The 20,702-nt window shown below is 40.9% G+C and overlaps 1 protein-coding gene and 1 long non-coding RNA gene across 7 annotated transcripts in view; one reads left to right on the forward strand and one right to left on the reverse strand.

Annotated features, from left to right (window-relative positions):
• The window catches only part of LOC134359330 (uncharacterized), a 124,192-nt gene that overhangs the window by 46,155 nt on the left and 57,335 nt on the right, over nt 1-20,702 (forward strand). The window lies entirely within an intron of this gene.
• pde3a (phosphodiesterase 3A, cGMP-inhibited) overlaps nt 10,703-20,702 on the reverse strand; it is a 547,044-nt gene continuing 537,044 nt past the window's right edge. For 3 of the 6 annotated variants that reach the window (XM_063072391.1, XM_063072390.1, XM_063072389.1), the window contains one exon: nt 10,703-17,996. In XM_063072391.1, the coding sequence (XP_062928461.1) occupies nt 17,701-17,996 (296 nt within the window). In that variant the 3' untranslated portion in view covers nt 10,703-17,700. The remainder of the gene's footprint in view (nt 17,997-20,702) is intronic. The other 3 variants (XM_063072394.1, XM_063072393.1, XM_063072392.1) reach the window with 1 other exon arrangement.

Here is a 20,702-nt window from a genome sequence, read left to right on the forward strand (position 1 = left end):
AAAAGTTTTGGTATCCTGCTTTATATTATTGGCTAGTTTGTCATCATATTTCATCTTTTTCTTTCTTGTAGCTTTTTAAGTTGCCTTTTGTTGGATTTTAAAAGCTTGCCAATCATTGAACTTCCCATTCACTTTTGCTGCCTTATATGCCCTTTCCTTGGCTTTTATGCAGTCCTTATCTTCCCTTGTCAGCCACGGTTGCCTACCCCTGCCATTTGAGAACCCCTTCTGTGGGATCTTGCACCTCGTGAACTATTCCTGGAAACTTCAGCCATCTCTGCTCTGCCATCATCCCCACCAGAATCCTCCTCCAATCCAACTGGGCAAGCTCCTCTCTCATGCCTCTGGAATTCCCTTTATTCCATTGCAATACCGATACATGTGACTCACGCTTCTCCCTCTCAAATTGCAGTACGAATTCAATCATATTATGATCACTGCCTCCTAAGAGTTCCTTTACATTAAGCTCCCTCATAAGATCTGGTTTATTACATAACACCCAATCTCGGATAGCTTTTCCCCAAGAAGATTCAAGCACAGCTGCTCTAAAAAGCCATCTCATAGGCATTCAACAACGACCCATTCTTGCAATCTGACACCAACCTGATTTTCCCAGTCCCCTTGTATACTGAAGTCCACCATTAAAAATGTGTCATTACCCTTATTACATGCCTTTTCCAGTCCCCTTTGCAATCTCAACTCCATATTTTGGCTACTAATTGAAGGCCATATATATGATTCTCATAATGTTTATTTCATACCTTTGTAGTTTCTTAACTCCATCCACAAAGATTCAACATTCTCTAAGCCTAAGTTACCCTCTTTCTAAAGATGTAATTCCATCTCTTGCCAACAGAGCCGCGTCACTGCCTATGCCTTTCTGCCTGTTTTTCCGGTACAAAGTATATCCTTTGATGTTTAGCTCGTCTTCTTTTAGCCACAATTCTGTGATCTCTTTATGGAGTTCTGCATATTCTCTCTTTCTCTGACTTCTGAGTGTTCCAGTAGCTGCCCACATACTAAAAATTGTGATCTGGGAGGTAAACTGTTTAGTATGTAGGCGAGGAATACAATTGGAAACTCGATGAGGATGTAGAGAGCATAAAATAAAGAGGATTAATGTAGAATTAGTATAAAAGGATGACTGATACTAACCCATTGAGTTGAGGGGACTGTTTCTGTACTCTATGACTCTGAATCCATAAAGGAATGAAACTTCCCATTACGTGCCTCGTAAACTAAAGCTAGTTTTGACTCCGTGGTTGTCTCCACGACAGTTTTAAACAGGAGAGGCAGATCAGTGAGCAATTTTATGAAAATAGGAATAAACCGCTACAGTGGTGGATAAAAATGGAACTTAGAGCTTGGCATAAGATCAGAATTAGATTTATTCTTGCTGACATAATACTGTTCATGAGTTCACTGTCCGGTCAGAAGTCTGACGGTGGATTCCATGAAATGATAAGCTCGCATACCCATCTGATCAGCCTGTTTTTCTTTCTCATTAATAGGCTGTGAATTATTCACGAGGCCAACATTTACAGCACACACAGGGTATGTGGATGGGTGGGTGGGGGCAAAGGAAGGGATGGGGCTCGTACTGCTTGTGCTGCTTTGTTACCTGATACATTCCATTTTGCTGTGTTCTGAATTCTCTGCCGAGCATCGTGATGCTGAGCACACAGTGGCCCAATCGGACACACAGGTCAGGGTGAGAGATTTAGAAAGAAGCATTGGCAGGCTTTCAGCTTTTTCTGGTGGCACAGTGGAATCATGATTCATTATCAAGTGCAAATCAAAATCAAGTAGGGACAAGCAGAGGGACTATTGTTGGAGTGAACCTCCATGTTTTTAGTAAATTTACTATCAAAACTTGGTCCTGGTTTGATGACGTTGAATGGAATGTCTTCCATGATGAGGATGTCTCCGTGTTCGTGGATGGGGTCACGAGTTTCATCCAGAAGTCCATCGAGGAGATTGTCGTCCAGATTGGTCAGGGTCTATCCAAACCAGAAACCCTAGATCAACAGTTCCGTGCGAGATGACCAAACTGCAGGTCACACCAGCAGCTCTCTTCGGTGTTGGTGACATCGAATCAAGCTTAAAAAAGATTTAGCTCGTCTGGGAGAGAGGCAGTGATGTTGGAAACTCCACTGTGTTTAGCTTTGAGGTCTGTGATGGTGTGCAGACCTTGCCATAAGCTGTGTGTGATGTTGGTGTAAAGTTGTGTCTGGATCTTGTCCCTGTACTGTTGTTTCACTGCCTTGATGACTTTGTACAGATCGTGGCTGCATTTCTTGAGTTCCTGTTGGTTACCAGCAACGTAAGCTCAGTGTCACACTTACCTCAATAATAAGCAACTGCTTTGAGAGGCTGGTCAAGGACTACATCTGCAGCTTGCTACCACCCACACTGGACCCCCTACAATTTCCCTACCGACACAACTGATCAACAGATGATGCCACAGCTCTACACACCATCATTACACATCTGGAGAAGAAGGATGCTATGTGAGAATGCTGTTCTTGGACTACAGTTCAGCATTCAACACCATAATTCCATCCAGGCTCAATAGGAAGTTTTTTATGTTTCTATGTACATGGAGCTTAGAAAAATAGAGGGCTATAGGTAAGCCTAGTAATTTCTAAGGTAGGGACATGTTCGGCACAATTTTGTGGGCCGAAGGGCCTGTATTGTGCTGTAGGTTTTCTATGTTTCTATGAAGCTCAGAGACATCGGCCTTCATCCTGCCTTGTGTAGCTGGACTTCCTGTCAGATCGCCAGCAGGTGGTAAGAGTGGGCTCCCTCACCTCTGTCCCTCTGACCCTCAATACAGGTTCTCCTCAGAGCTGTGTGCTGAGCCTCCCCCTTTACTCCCTGTATACCCATGACCGTGTCGCCACCCACAGCTCCAATCTACTAACTAAAATTGCTGATGACACTACACTGATTGGCCTAATCTCAAATAATAATGAGGCAGCCTGCAGAGAAGAAGTCATCACCCTGACACAGTGGTGTCAAGAAAACAACCTCTTCCTCAATGTTGCAAAAACAAAGGAGCTGGTTGTAGACTATAGGAGAAATGGAGACAGACTAACCCCTATTGACAGCAATGGATCCGGGGTTGAGAGGTTGTATAGCTTTAAGTTCCTTGGCATAAACATCACCAAGGATCTCACGTGGTCTGTACATACCGGCTGTGTGGTGAAAATGGCATAACAGTGCTTCTTTCACCTCAGACGGTTGAAGAAGTTTGGTGTGGGCCTCCAGATCCTAAGAACTTTCTACAGGGGCACAATTGAGAGCATCCTGACTGGCTGCATCACTGCCTGGTATGGGAACTGTACCTCCCTTAATCACAGGACTCTGCAGACAGTGATGCGGACAGCCCAGTGTATCTGTAGAAATTAACTTCCCACTATTCAGGACATTTACAAAGCCAGGTGTGTAAAAAGGATCACTGGGGACCCGAGTCACCCCAACCACAAACTGTTCCAGCTGCTACCATCTGGGAAACGGTACCGCAGCATAAAAGCCAGGACCAACAACTTCCAGGACAGTTTCTTCCACCAGGACATCAGACTGCTTAATTCATGCTGTCGCAACTGTATTTCTATGTTATATTGACTATCCTGTTGTACATACTATTTATTAAAAATTACTATAAATTGCACATTGCGTATTTAGATGGAGACATAACGTAAATATTTTTACTCCTCGCGTGTATGAAGGATGTAAGTAATAAAGTCAATTCAATTCAATTTGTATCTCGTACTGAGGCAAATGCTTTATGTTTGCAATTGGAAGAGGAAGAAAGCTTGCACTTCAATGGTGCCTTTAACAACCTCAGGACATCTTTACAGCTGCAGTATCTCAAGTATAGTTGTAATGCAAAAAATGTGACTGTTAATTTACAATCACCAAAGTCCAAGAGAAAACAACGAGGCGACACTTCACCTGTGAGTCGGTTGGGGTGATATACTGCGTCCGGTGCTCCCGATGCAGCCTTCTATATATTGGCTAGACCTGACGCAGACTGGGATACCACTTCGCTGAACACCTACGCTCTGTCTGCCAGAGAAAGCAGGATCTCCCAGTGGCCACACATTTTAATTCCACGTCCCATTCCCATTCTGATATGTCTATCCACGGCCTCCTCTACGGTAAAGATGAAGCCACACTCAGGTTGGAGGAACAACACCTTATATTCTGTCTGGGTAGTCTCCAACCTGATGGCATGAACATTGACTTCTCAAACTTCCGCTAATGCCCCACCTCCCGCTCGTACCCCATCTGTTATTTATTTATTTATATACACACACATTCTTTTTCCCTCTCTCCTTTTTCTCCCTCTGTCCCTCTCACTATTCCCCTTGCACATCCTCTGGGTTTCCCCCCCCCTCACCCTTTTCCTTCTTCCTGGGCCTCCTGTCCCATGATCCTCTCATATCCCTTTTGCCAATCACCTGTCCAGCTCTTGGCTCCATCCCTCCCCCTCCTGTCTTCTCCTATCATTTTGGATCTCCCCCTCCCCCTCCCACTTTCAAATCTCTTACTAGCTCTTCTTTCAGTTAGTCCTGACTAAGGGTCTCAGCCCAAAACGTCGACTGTACCTCTTTCTAGAGATGCTGCCTGGCCTGCTGCGTTCACCAGCAACTTTTATGTGTGTTGCTTGAAATTACAGCAACTGCAGAATTCCTTGTGTTTGCAGAAATAAACGACTGGATCATCAAATACAGCAGATGCTGGAATTCTGAAGTAATTTCTGGGTTCAGATTCCTGGATTATTGGGATCTCTTCTAGGGAAGTTATGACCTGTACAGGTTACACCTGAACCCAAGGGAGACCAATATCCTTGTGGACAGGTTTACTAGAACTTTTAGGGAGGGATGGAACTAATTTGGAAGGGGGATTGGAACCAGAGTGATGATGGCTGAGGATGGGACAGATGGTATGCAACTAGATGCAGTGTACAGTGAGACTGTCAGGAAGGGCAGGCAGATAATAGGGCAAATTTTCAGAAAGTGGGATGAGTTGCAGTGTAACATGGGGACAAAATCAAAAATGGGTGATGAATACAGGACTGAAGGTGTTATACTTGAATGCATGCAGTATATGGAATAGGGCAGGTGATCTTGTAGCGCAGTTACAGATTGGTAGATAGGATGTGGGCGTTACTGAGTCATGTCTGAAACAAATCATGGTTGGGAGCTTAACATCTGAGGGATACACCTTGTATCAAAAGGGCAGGCAGGAAGGCAGAGGGGGCTGCATAGTTCTGTTGGTAAAAAATGAAATCAAATCCTTAGATTGAAGTGACATTGGATCAGAAGATGTAGAATCCTTGTTAAGAAACTGTAAGGGTAAAATGACTGATGGGACCGCTATATACAGACCGCTGAACAGTAGCCAGGATATGGACTACAAAATTACAATGAGAGATAGTAAACACATGTCAAGAGGGCAATGTTACAATAGTCTGAGGGAATTTAAATATACAGGTAGATTGGGAAAATCAGGTTGGTGATGGATCCCAAGGGAGAGAACTTCTAGAATGCCTACAAAATGCCTTTTTAGAATTGCTTGTGGTTGAACCCTCTAAGGGAAAGGATTGGACTGGATGTTGTATTATGAGCTGGATATGATTAAGGAGCTTAAGGTAAAGGAACCCTGAGGAGACAGTGACTTTACCCTGCAATATGAGAGGGAGAAACTAAAATCTGATATCATCATCATCATCATCAGGTGCCGTGACCAGTTTGAGCTTTGACTGCCATGGCCCAAACACTCCTGTTTCAGATCAAGTGGATCAATTCATTGGTATTCATTTCCAGTTCTCTGGCTGCTGTCTCCATCATCATTTGTCTTTGTCTTCCTCTTGCTTTCTTCCCTTCAATCTTTCCCATAATTACTGTGCATTCTAACTCCTCTTTCCTAATCACATGTCCAATGTGATTAGGTTGCCTTTTCATGATCTCATACATTATTTCTCTTTTTGTGTTTGCTCTGTTCATGACATCCTCATTAGATATTTGTTTTGTCCATGATATTCTTTGCATCCTCTTCAAAAACCACATCTCTGCTGCTTCAATTCATTTCTTCATGTTACTAGATATTGTCCAACATTCTGAGCCATATAACATAACTGGATAAACATAACATTTCAATACTCTGAGGCGGGTTGTCATGCCTAGTTTAGTATTGATCAGTATACTCTTCATTCTCGTAAAGGTGTCTTTTGCCATCCCTATTCTTCTTTCGATGTCCATGTCGCACCTGCCATGTGAGGTACAGTTTTGGTCTGCAGCATAGGTTCACGAGGTTAATTCCTGGGATGGCGGGACTGTCATATGTTGAAAGATTGGAGCAACTGGGGTTGTATACACTGGAATTTAGAAGGATGAGAGGGGATCTGATTGAAACATATAAGATTATTAAGGGATTGGACACGCTAGAGGCAGGAAACATGCTCCCGATGTTGGGGAGTCCAGAACCAGAGGCCACAGTTTAAGAATAAGGGGTAGACAATTTAGAATGGAGTTGGGGAAAACTTTTTCACACAGAGGGCTGTGGTTCTGTGGAATGCTCCGCCTCAGAAGGCAGTGGAGGCCAATTCTCTGGATTCCTTCAAGAAAGAGTTAGATAGAGCTCTTAAAGATAGCGGAGTGAAGGGATATGGGGAGAAGGCAGGAAAAGGGTACTGATTGTGGATGATCAGCCATTATCACAGTGAATGGTGGTGCTGGCTCAAAGGGCTGAATGGCCTACTCCTGCACCTATTGTCTATTGATGTCATTCAGCTTCCTAAGTCGGAAAAGTTCTGCACTTGTTTTATGTCTTCCCCGTTTATTCTCAGCCTGCAGATAGGATTCGCCTTCTTTTTGGATATCACCATACATTCTGTCTTTTTGCAATTGATAGATAAACCCATTTTTGCACTTTTTTCAAAAACTATCTCAATTAAGTTTTGTAGTTCTTCCTCTGTACTTGCAATTAACACAGTGTCACCTGCATATCTGAAATTATTGATGTTTTCACGGCCAACTTTGATTCCCAAGATGTCTCTTATTTTTTGTAATATTCTTTCACTGTACACATTAAATAAATCAGGGGAGAAAACACACCCTTGTCTAACGCCTCTCTTGATTTTTGTAAACTGACTCACTTCTCCATTTACTCTTACAGCGGCAGTCTGTTCCCAGGACAGATTTCTGATTAGGTGGAGGTCTTTCGAATCTAGATCTAGAGTTTTCTGGAACATTTCAAATAACTTATTGTGCTTCACTTTATCAAATGCTTTTATGTAGTCGATAAAACAAGCAAACAAATCTTTTTGCACTTGAATAGCTCGTTCTGATAGTATCCTTAACATCAATATTGTGTTTTTTGTACCTTTGTCTTTCACAAAACCATATTGTTCTTTACCTATTTCAGCTTGTATCTTACCTCTAGCTCTTGCCATCAAAATTCTTAGAAGTATCTTGGTGATATGACTCATTAAACTTATGGTCCTATGTAATTCATATGCTCCAGGTTTCTTAGGAAGAGTGATAAATACTGATTTTTTTCATCTCTTCTGGTATTATTCCAGTCACATAAATGTCATTGTTTAAATCAGCAAGTTTTTCAATTCCATAATCTTCAAGCACGATAATTTGTTCTATTACTAATTCATCAGGACCTGCTGCCTTTCCTTTCTTCATCTTATGATATATCAGTATTAAAGTGGAGTAAAGGGAATTATAGAGGCATGAGAGAGAAGCTGGCCAAAGTTGATTGGAAGGGGACACTAGCAGGGATGATGACAGAATAGCAATGGCTGGAGTTTCTGGGGGCAATTTAGGAGGCAAAAGAAGGATACATCCCAAAGAGGAAGAAGTGTTTTAAAAGCAGGATGACACAATTTTGGCAGACAAGTGAAGTCAAAAACAAGATAAAAGTAAAAGAGAGGCATATAATAGAGCAAATATTAGTGGGAACTTGGAGGATTGGGAAACTGTTAAAAACCAGCAGAAGGCAACCAAAAGGAAGGAAAAGATCTTACTCTTAATAATTTCTCCTTTGGCTCCTCCCACTTTCTCCAAACTAAAGGTGTAGCCATGGGCACCCGTATGGGTTCCAGCTATGCCTGCCTTTTTGTCGGCTTTGTGGAACAATCCATGTTCCAAGCTTATACTGGTATCTGTCAACATACATCAAAGTTGCTGGTGAACGCAGCAGGCCAAGCAGCATCTATAGGAAGAGGCGCAGTCGACGTTTCAGGCCGAGACCCTTCGTCAGGACTAACTGAAGGAAGAGTGAGTAAGGGATTTGAAAGCTGGAGGGGGAGGGGGAGATGCAAAATGATAGGAGAAGACAGGAGGGGGAGGGATAGAGCTGGGAGCTGGACAGGTGATAGGCAAAAGGGGATACGAGAGGATCACGGGACAGGAGGTCCGGGAAGAAAGACAAGGGGGGAGGTGACCCAGAGGATGGGCAAGAGGTATATTCAGAGGGACAGAGGGAGAAAAAGGAGAGTGAGAGAAAGAATGTGTGCATAAAAATGAGTAACAGATGGGGTACGAGGGGGAGGTGGGGCCTTAGCGGAAGTTAGAGAAGTCAATGTTCATGCCATCAGGTTGGAGGCTACCCAGACAGAATATAAGGTGTTGTTCCTCCAACCTGAGTGTGGCTTCATCTTTACAGTAGAGGAGGCCATGGATAGACATGTCAGAATGGGAATGGGATGTGGAATTAAAATGTGTGGCCACTGGGAGATCCTGCTTTCTCTGGCAGACAGAGCGTAGATGTTCAGCAAAGCGGTCTCCCAGTCTGCGTCGGGTCTCACCAATATATAAAAGGCCACATCGGGAGCACTGGACGCAGTATATCACCCCAGTCGACTCACAGGTGAAGTGATGCCTCACCTGGAAGGACTGTTTGGGGCCCTGAATGGTGGTAAGGGAGGAAGTGTAAGGGCATGTGTAGCACTTGTTCCGCTTACACGGATAAGTGCCAGGAGGGAGATCAGTGGGGAGGGATGGGGGGGACGAATGGACAAGGGAGTCGTGTAGGGAGCGATCCCTGCGGAATGCAGGGGGGGGGAGGGAAAGATGTGCTTAGTGGTGGGATCCCGTTGGAGGTGGCGGAAGTTACGGAGAATAATATGTTGGACCCGGAGGCTATCTGGTATCTTGATTAATCAGGACATCAAGGGTTAAGGGGAGAAGTCATGTAAAGGGGGTTGAGAGGGAAAATGTATCAGCGGATTCAATGGGCCAAATGACCTATTTCTGCATCCGGTGCTCCCGGTGCGGCCTTCTCTACATCGGTGAAACCTGACGCAGATTGGGGGACCGCTTCGTCGAGCACCTCCGCTCCATCCGCCACAACAGACAGGATCTCCCGGTAGCCACCTACTTCAACTCTGCTTCCCATTCTCATTCAGATATTTCCATACATGGCCTCCTCTACTGCCATGATGAGGCTAAACTCAGGTTGGAGGAGCAACACCTCATATACCGTCTAGGTAGTCTCCAGCCCCTTGGTATGAACATAGAATTCTCCAACTTCCGGTAATTCCCTCCCCCTCCCTTCCCCTATCCCTATGTCACTCTACCCCCTCCCTCAGCTGCCTATCACCTCCCTCATGATTCCACCTCCTTCTACTACCCATTGTGTTTTCCCCTATTCTTTCTTCACCTTTCCTGCCTATCACCTCCCTGCTTCCCCCCCCCCACCTCCTTTATCTTTCCTCTTACTGGTTTTTCACCTGGAACCTACCAGCCTTCTCCTTCCCACCCTCCCCCACGTTCTTTATAGGGCCTTTGCCCCTTTCCTCTTCAGTCCTGACGAAGGGTTCCGGCCCGAAACGTCGACTGATCATTTCCACGGATGCTGCCCAACCTGCTGAGTTCCTCCAGCGTGTTGTGAGTGTTGCTTTGACCATTCTGTTCCTGCTTCTCATGGTCTTATGAAATGTTATGGTGTGTTAGTTGTTAATGTGAATGCTTTGATGTCCATGTGATAAATCTGAACCTGATTTCTTGTTTCAAGAGCCCTTTTTCAGAGTAAATTTTTTGGGCAGGCTAGGGACTTGCCTTTCTGGTACCACAAGACTACATCTACTCCATCTCTGGTATAGGTAGAGGACAGCATTTTACCTGCAATTAATAAAGGTCCCCATATGCCTTTTGAGACAGTTTAATGATCTAACACCAATCTCACCTGGTCCCTCAACACCAGCTCCATAGCAAAGAAAGCCCAGCAGCGTCTCCACTTTCTGCAGAAGCTGAGAAAAGTCCATCTCCCACCCCCCCCCCCCATCCTCACCACATTCTACAGAGGTTGTATTGAGAGCATCCTGAGCAGCTGCATCACTGTCTGATTTGGGAATTGCCCCATCTTGGATCGCAAGACCCTGCAGCGGATAGTGAGGTCAGCTGAGAAGATCATCGGGGTCTCTCTTCCTGCCATTACACGCACTCCCCATATGAACTCTTCTCCCTCCTGCCATCTGGCAAAAGGCACCGAAGAATTCGGGCTCTCACGACCAGACTATGCAACAGTTTCTTCCCCCAAGCTATCAGACTCCTCAATACCCAGAGCCTGGCTTGACACCAACCTACTGCCCTCTACTGTGCCTATTGTCTTGTTTATTATTTATTGTAATGCATGCACTGTTTTGTGCACTTTATGCAGTCCTGGGTAGGCCTGTAGTCTGGTGTAGTTTTTGTGTTGTTTTACGTAGTTCAGTGTAGCTTTTGTATTGTTTCATGTAGCACCATGGTTCTGAAAAACATCGTCTCGTTTTTACTGTGTACTGTACCAGCAGTTATGGTCGAAATGACAATAAAAAGTGACTTGACTTTGATGTGTATTTGAGAGAGAATGCCTCTCAGAATTAATCTACTGGTTAGTGAAGCACCTTGAATACTGATTTCTCTTTCCTAATTCAAGTATATGCGCTCGTCTTAAAAATTGCAAAATCATAGGGCTCCTCTTGGAGGAGATCAATCCAAGGTGCTCAGCTGGCAGCACAGACTTCTGCAACTGAAGGAGGACATGGAAAAGTAACTCCAAGCCAAGCATTACGTGTGTAGACAAAGAAGTGACGCACAATACCACAGAATTAATTTCATGTTGTACAACTGTCTTTGCATTAAAACATCTACATTTTTCAGTTAGCAACAGATGTTTCTAAAATATTGAATAAGTATTTATATATTCTGTACTATACAGTTTACCAAGAGGCACTTTCCGATTATTCTGGCCATTAGAGATACAGTATAGTGTCTAACTTACAAAACAGTAAAAATAAATAACACCTATCTGAAAGATTTATTCTGTACATAATCTACTGTATAAAATAGGATATTTAATCAGATATATGGAATCCTTGACTTAAAGAATTGTGAATGAAACATTAGCTATTGCTTTGTGTGTTGAGTGCAAATCACGTGAGGAGTTACATTGAATTTGTGATTTGATATAACAAATAGCAAGGGCTCATTCTTAAGCTAAATGAAGGGATAATGGGCAATTATGTGGAGAAGGTTGACTGTAGTGACAGAAACAATAAAAACACTCTAATAAAATGACATTTTGTATTTCTTAAAAAATAATTATCTATGTTGGTCCTGTCAAGGCAAAAGCGTATCAAATTTTATTCAATATTATTCCCATGAAGTGCCTAGGAGTATTTTACTATAGTGAAAGCTCTATTGAAATTCAAATTGTTGTTGATGTTAGACAAGGATGAAATTTTTATTTTAAGCAACAGCACCAACAGATGAATTCAACCCTCACTCTCTTCATATGGTACACCTGTTACATATAACTAAACAATGTTGAGATACCCCTTTCAATTGATGCGTAATTTTTCTGTGAAAAGATTAATGCTACAGAGGCACATAAGCAGTGGCAGGTGAGAGATGATATTAAAATTTTTACCGGTAGATTACTCTCAACCGAAGACAGAAGTCTGCTTTATGTCATCTGTCAGTACTGCCACACTTAGACAAATCTTTAATTGGATTTCATAATGGGTGAGGGAGAGTTTCCCACATATGTTCTGCAACTCTCTGTAGGGTTCCTTTTTCATATAAAATGTCTTGTAATTCAACAAATTAAAATGATAAATATACATTGATAACTTTTCTGATCAAATTATGACACTGAACATAAGAAGTTGCCAAGGCACAAACCTCAAACGTGTAAAGATTGTATCAACTGTTAGGCAGTGTATGATACGTTATTTAATTTACACTTGGAATAATGACACACCATTCTTGTGCTCTTCATAATTAACAAAACTAATGCGTAAACACAATAGACGATTCTATCTTAATGATTTCACCATCATGGGAACTACATTATACAAAAGAACAAAATTGAATTTACATATTTACGGCACACTGAAAAATAAAAAAGAAAATCACAATATCACAAACACGTGTGAAATAAACAGAATTAACAACTGACAGTTGAAAGGACTGCTAATTATTTTAATGCCTCTAATAAATGTACATCTACAGCTAATTATATCTACTTACGTTTCTCTTATTTGAATCCTCTAACAAACCATTTATATAAATGTAGAAAGCCTTGGTGAATATAAATACTGTGCATTATACCTTGAAGTGAATTTTTACATTTAACTCATTCAATTATTTAAAAAAGAATTGGAATGTATGGAACACTATTGTCCTTAAAACTACATCTTATTATATAATTAAAATACACTCTGCTGTTCTTTCCAGTGTCTTTTCACATCCTGGTAGGTAGTCAGACACCTACATAAGGCGAACATTATTAACCCTTAAAGTGCTAGTCACAGATTCTGTGGTCAACTGACTGCAAGGAGTTCCTGGCACCTTGGCAAATTTAAACTATACCAGTCTTTCATTAGAAACAGGCTTAGAAATACTCTGGCCTTCACTTGAAAAGTTGGTGCACCTCAGTTAAATTTTTGGGTACTGTTTCATTGGCTTTACAAAATACCGTGCATTTGCATTGCTTGACTATAAGAAACCAACGCCAGATTTGCTGATGTTCTCCATAGATATAAGAATTACAGAATCAAATTACTGCTTGTAAGTTCTTTGCAAAAAACACTATCCATAAAATTCAAAAACTGACCCACTAGTAGCCTGGCTTATTTATGGTGCATACCCTATTAATCACCTTTATACCTCAATCCACTGCTGTCCAGAATTCTTTTGTTTGCTAAGTTTTGCAACAGGGTTATTGACACTTTTAAAGTAAGCATTTTACAATTGGCCAATAGTTACCACTCCCTGCTTCAAGAGGTAAACACAAGTTATGCTCACAGGAGCAAGAAGGTGAATACCAGAAAGCATTTTATAAACAGAACAAGCTTAGAAGATGCCTGAATGAATAAGCTCAAGAACTCTTATCACCAGTATTAATTTGCTTTGGAAATCAGGCTAATTATGCCTCCAATTTTTCTTCAGGTAAATGTACTTTGATTGTGAAAGAATTCTTTGCCCTGAGTAGTATAGATAATCTGAATTCTTTTTCTGTTTTGCTTTCATGTACAACAGCTTGAAAAGGGACCTATTGAGCAACTATGGAAGAGGGTCTATGACGTTCATGGGAATGATCCCAAGAATGGAAATGTTAACATAGCAGGGGCATTAGATGGCTTTAGGTGTGTACTTGCTGGAGTTTAGAAGAATGGCGGGGGGGGGGGGCCGCGAATCTCATTGAAAGCTATTGAATATTGAAAGGCCTAGATAGAGTGTATGTGAAGAGGATGTTTCCAATTGTGGGAGAGCTTAGGACCAGAGGGCACAGCCTGTGACTAAAAGGATGTCCATTTAAAACAGAGGCCAAGGGGAATTACTTTAGCCAGGGGATGGTGAATCTGTGGCATTCATTGCCACAGACAGCTGTGGAGTCCAAATAATTGGGTATATTTAAACAGAGGTTGATAGGTTCTTAATTAGCAAGGGTTGAGAGGGATAATGAATAAGCCATGATTGAATAGTGGAGCAGACTCGATGAGCCAAATGGCCTAATTCTGTTCCTATGTCTTATGGTCTTATTGTATCATCTGGTAGATGAGCCTCCTTAAGAAGATTATATCCATTTTCTTTTCTCCATTCTGGCTATTATTAAACTTGGGTGTTGTGATCAGGCTAGTTGTGAATTTTACGAAGCTACATTGCAGCCTTCCAGACTCAATGTTGAATTCTGCATTAGTAGTTAACTCATTTTCTCTGTTTCTATCAAAATGGGCTATTTCCATTGTAAGTCACCCATCTGTGAAATTAGCTCAATTTTGCTCTCTACTAGTATATCCTCACTTGCTGATTCTGTCTCACAGACTTACAGTCAGCAATGCATGGTTCAGACAAAGAATAGCAACCTCGATCGAACCTTTTGACCAAGCTTCACCATATAACAGATATTCCCTTCATGACGATCATTCCACCAGCCACCCTGCACACCCCCACCAATTCTCTTCTATGCAAAGCTAACTATTTTCACTCTCTCGCTGAAGAAGTAAATTAAATTGGAAACATTAACTGTTTCTGTTTCCACAGATGCTACCAGACCTTCTGAGCATTTCCTGTTTAAATTACAATACAGCCTTTCAGTAATGACTGCACTGGTATAATAACAGAGATTTCAATTAACACCAACAGAGAATTGCAGAAGTACATTTGTTCTCTAATAGCCACTAACAAATTTATTTTTATTCACTTTAATTCCTCTGATGTTCTGAATTGCAACTTGGTGCCATGTAGACTGCAATGATTTGAGAGACTTGGCTTAAACTAGACCTACCATGCATAAGTGTAGAAAACCAAGTTAATTTAGGTGAGTTTAATTATTAGGATAAGAATAAGAGAAGGCATGGATGTTGTCACATACTCTGAAGTGACTGTTTTCCTTCAGTGTTAAATCATTCAATGAGTACCTTCATATTTATGATTCATTTATGACTTTGTGTGAAATTGCACCAATTTTCAAAGTTTTTGTAGTTCCCCTTTCATTATCCTTTGCTGGAACATTTGCACTTATGTAAAATCCCTAAAATAATGAGCACCGCAGAAAATAACTTTGAAAGCAGAAGGCTTTTGATATTTGAAAGGTTATTCAGTACTGAAATGAGTGTTGGTGAAGATTCAAACAACTTTTCCAGAATTTTAAACTTCTGCTCTCAAAATGCTTTTAAAGAAATCCAGGTTTTGTGCAAAAACAAAATTATTGTTTAATCATTTTGTTTGGTCAACAAAACATAAAAAATGAGTAGATTGGTGATGTGGGATTGTAACCGATGTTGAAATGATCTGTAAGCTGCAACTTTCTGATGACGTTATATGTTAACTAATCTTTCTGCAGTCCTTGAACATTAGGGAAGGTATACAGTATAATAAATGAACACAGAACCTGTGCTCTTGAAATATATCCAATATTCCTTTCTTTTAATCACGCAATAACAATTAAAAAGTGTGAAGCTTTATTAAGGAAAAAATATGCACAGATGAAAAGTCCTATGTTAGAATCAGTCAGAGTGCAAAGATTTCAAGGAGCTGGCATAGGATTTGGAGCAGAGCACTAGTTACAGTGGGAGGCTGTATCATTAACCTGGAGACTGTAGAGATTTAGCCAGGGTTCTGTATTTGTTTTAACACTATCCTAGGAGTGGTGCAAATCTATGGGCCATGGATGATACTTTCAGTTATGCTAATAATTTTAGAAATTGTAAGGATTGACTTCCCTTTTATCATCCTGGGCAACTGTCAAGCACTGCAGCTCACATTTAGAACAATGCTAACTGTACTTACAAACACTAACCCTTAAAGATTAAATTAGTACGTAACATCCTATGGCTCAGGTACAAAAGAACAGGGAGAGACCATTTTTCCCCATGAACCTTTTCTATCATTCGGTTATACCTTGACTAATCCATACCTCCATTCATTTCATTTGCCTCAGTTGTCACCAAGAGTCAAAGTGTATCAGTCTTGGCATTGAATTGCAATTGACCTCAACCCCTGAGGGTGAGATGTGGGCAGCTGGAGAAGATTAGATTCCTTTTATATTTATTTAAATTCCTTCACATTTAAAATGATTTTGATCTCAAAATAAAAAAAAATGTTAAACAAAGTTATTTTTAACAGGGAAAAAAAAGGAGCTCTTGCACATTAAAGAAAAACAAATTTTGGGGATTAAAAGGCATATTCAGCATCTGTTGCTCATTCCTGACAGTCTTTGCTGGGATATTTCACAGCACAGCTGTGGATAAACCATCCTGCTGCACGTGAGAGTTGTACATGGCCCGACCATGAAAGGATGTCAGATTTTCTTCCCAAAAGGAAATTAGGGAACACAAAACTCCGTAATTTACCAGCCTCCATTACCAGCATTAAGATCTGATTTAAGAGCTGTTTAGTTGACTGAAGTCAATCCCCCTGTAATGAGACTCCAATTAATGTCTGGAGATCCTTGCTTCATGTGACTGGATTGTTGGGCTCGAAACATAACCACCATGATGACGTGGCCATTGACCCAAGGTGTAGAGTTAGATCAAGTCATAGAAGATGAGACTGTCTGGTTGATTGTCCAATGCTTCAGTCTTATATGACGCAAGGTGTAGAAGGAAAGATGCTATGATTCACTGTAGTCCTTATCACCACCAACTCTCACACAATGTCTAAAATGTGCAGATACATGGGCCTCAGAAAATCTGAGGTGGTACTGTCTAATTTTCTTGTCAATCACCTCAGTCCTATCAGTAGTAAACGATTTCTTAAGGATTAACCTTGCAGCAAAAATAATCCAAAGAATGATCATCTTTTAAAATTAACTATTTGCCGCAACTTGCATCTACTTTATCGTGTTGTGTTATATAAGAATGTACTAAGTTCTGTCAATATCATAAGAATGTCTTTTTAAGTGTGAAGTTTTCATAGCCATCTTTACAAAATCACAAAAAAACTGGGTTAAGAGCTTGCTATTTACAAAAGCCAATAGAAAATGTTCTTTGTATCTACAATAAACTGTTGTTTTCTGCAAATAATTATCATTGAATGTAAAATAAACAATAAAAATATTCAAAATGGATATAAATTCTTGACTAGAAGTTTGGCTTGTAGCAGGTGCTTTTTTATAAAGTGAAATGGCCCATCATGGATCTGTTAGGCTTTTCCTAAAACATTTGTTCATGGTGGTGTTTGCAATGTACAAGAACTACAGCTATGCTTCAAGAGATTGCTTATACAGAGCTGGTGAGCCACAAGGTTATATACACAAAAGGTATTATCGGGCTGTATCAGAATTCTGATAAAGCTATCAACTTTCACTCAAAAGTGGAGCAAAAGTTAGGGATAGAGTACCGCAGCATTTTCTGTAAAGCCTATGCTTTAGAAATATGTCCTCCTTCATTTGATACTCACTGCTGTTGCATAGCAAGTGAGTGCATTTCTTTTTACAGACGTGTGTATCAAGCAATATTAAACAAGACATGTCAATGAAAAAGTGCACCATAATCGTATTGGTAGCAATTGTGTGTTGAAAGTCTAAGTCAGCCAGTGGTGCGTTATAGAGGCTTCCTCATTCATGGTGTTCATTTATTTCTGGCTGCAGCTCATGGCAATATTATACCATCTCAGCTGTAGGCACATTGCTCTATACATCTACAGTATTGTGTCAAAATGTGCTGGGAACAAAGAAAAGGTCAGTACACATTCAGTCACTTTTATCTTCTAAAGTCTCCTGGGTTAGGTTTGTGACTGAACTGGTTTTCACAGACTTCCCCTCTGATTCTTCAAGATTCTTCTCTTCCTTGTCCTCCTCCTCCTCAGTGATTGCCTGGATTGTCTCTGAGCTTTGAAGCAGGGAGGACTGCTCTTGCTTCTCGAGGTCTGCTTTCCTACGCTCCTCCTGTTCCTCTTCGATGACCTTCTTCCACATTTCATGATTTTCCATTAGGTGCTGCATGATCTGACAGAAGACCTTCCTTTGCTTCCTGCGCCGTTCCCGTTCTGTTCAATTGGACAAGAAATGAAGCATTAAATTAAATGTTTTTATTCATAATGTTATGAATCTTTATGTACTTGATTATATTAGAGGAGATAGAGTTCTGTGGATCAACACTGTTACTTTGTAACAGTAACACCCTAATCATACTAATACTCCATTTCTCGTAGCACCCAGTAATAGAACAATTGACAAATGATTCCTTCTTCATGTACCTACCCACCCATTCATTCTCATCACACTCAACACTGGAATGCATAAATGCATCATTAACATGAGTGTCAATGAAAGAACTTCTGATGCTGTCTATAAACGCAAGAGATTCTGCAGATGTTGGAAATCCAGAGCAACACATACAAAATGCAACATTTTGTGTCTGCTGCTGTCTATTTCAGGCAATCTAAGTAACATCTACTTAGTTAAGGACGAAAAATAGAAATGTTGGAAGAACTTATTGTGAAAACAGAAACCAGATAATGTTTTAAGTCGACAACCCTTGCTTAGAAGTTAAGGACGTTCTGAGGAAGGGTCTTTGATCCCCAAATGTTGACCAGTTTCTCTTTCCAAGGATGCTCTTTTCCTGGCTGAGATCTTCCAGCACTTTTTTTGTTTCAAATTACAGTTTTTGCAATTGTATTTGTTCTCCATTTCAGACCCTCAGGCAATTTCATTTACAGCCTCATGAAGTACAATAAGCTGAGTGAACAGAATCCTACAGCCCATGAGCAAGACAGAGACACTGCCAAATGAGGCTGCCTTAGGGAGGTTAGTCATGATCATATTGAACCTCGGGGCTGACTAGCCTCTTCCTGCTCCTTATGCGTATGTTTTGTAGGAGAACTGCTACAGTGGTCCCTATGATTTTAGAGTTATTGTGCAAACAAATCACACTATCAGTATGTAGTGGGGTCGGGAGATCAAATATTTTTGGAGTGCAACCCAAAAAATGAAATCTGCCAATCATATAATACATTTGTGGTTATAGTATCTTAATGGCAAACAATAAAAATGATTCTCATTTGTAATGGGATTCAGCATACATTCAAACTTTAGAACAATATCCAGCTTTTAAGACAACTTTGACATCTTTGTTAATGGGATTATTAGTAGAGTAAAGCTCTATAACCAGGCATCTGATTGTTCAGAAATCCCAACAGTTTGGCATCTGGCTCACTGATTAATACATTAAACCATTATTATCCATGGATCTTCTATCTGCAGATCTTGTGAAGATACCCAAGCTGTGATGTGTGGCTTGTGTTCTGATGACGGAAACTTACAGGCTGAAATGCGCTGGGACTCAGTTTACTGAGTTATTTATTCAGAGATACTACATGGAACAGGCCCTTCCAGTCCAATGAACCGAGCTGCCTATCAACCCACCTATTAAACTCTAGCCTAACCACAGGAATTGTCCTTTGAGACAGATGAATAACAACCAATCACAGGAAAAATTACAATGACCAATTAACCTACTAACTGTACATCTCTGCACTGGGGGAGGAAACCGGAGCACCCGGAGGAAGCCCACACAGTCCTGGGGAGAACAGAGAAACTCCTTACAGAGGGTGTTGGAATTGACCTCTGAACTCCAATGCCCGAGTTATAATAGCATCGTGTTAACTGCTATGCTACTGTTGCTCCCTTTAAACTCACTGGGTTCACTGAAAGAAAAAGTCATGGCACTAATGTTGAACATGTGATATAAAATTGTGTTGATGTAAGAAAAATAACACCACAAAACCCCATTCACCAGGAAATCAGATATCCCAGCACCGCAAATACCCAAGGCAGGCGATCATCCCAGTGTAGTTAATATCAGGTCATAGTTCGAATTAGATAATTAGTATAGATCTATACTATAGATTCAAAGCATGTCAGACTATGGGAGCCGGACCAAAGAATGTCAGACTAGACTGTTTCAATCTGCAATAGCACTGGATGCAGTTAGGGAAGATTTCACTCAACTAATTCCTGATATGAGAGATCTCTTCGATCATTTACAGTTAGATCTATATTATTTGGAGATCAGATGATCTTACTGAAAATTTAAAATCTGAGGGGGTGTTGACAGGGTAGATGTGGAGATGTTTCCACTAATGGCAGGATCTCTAACAAGGCAACATGTGAAAGATTTAAGGTAGTTATTATTTAAAACTGGATGTGTCCTCTTGTGGGAAAACTAGATCTGAGGATACATTTTCAGATTAACAGTGTAACATGCAGAGGAGGATGAATTTCTTTATGCGTTGTTATGAAGCTTTCGGATTCTCTCCCCCTGAGAAATTTGGGGGCTGAACTATTATTTATAGACAGACAGTCCCAGAGGTTTGCTGATTTTTATTCTATAGGGGCATCAAGGTTTCAGGGAACTGTCAGGAAGGTGGAATATACACAGTATAAAGTAAAATAAAATGCAAATACTGGAAACCTGAAATAATGACAATGATTGCAGGAAACACTCAATAGGTCAGGCAGCATCTGAGGAGAGAAAAACAGTCAACATTTCTTTTGAAAGAACACTGACATGATTGATAGCTCTCCATCTACAGATGTTGTTTGACCTGTTGAGTTTCTCCAGTAGTTTCTGCTATTATTTTTCCACCCGTCATGTCAATTCAATGCCAATGAGAAAAGTGTAGCAGTTGTTCTGATAAACGATGTGATCCAGTTTATTCAGAATTCCCAGCTGATAATGGTTGTTCAAAAGA

This window comes from Mobula hypostoma, chromosome 20 (assembly GCF_963921235.1).
Source record: "Mobula hypostoma chromosome 20, sMobHyp1.1, whole genome shotgun sequence".
In the NCBI taxonomy this organism is placed as follows: Eukaryota; Metazoa; Chordata; class Chondrichthyes; order Myliobatiformes; family Myliobatidae; genus Mobula; species Mobula hypostoma.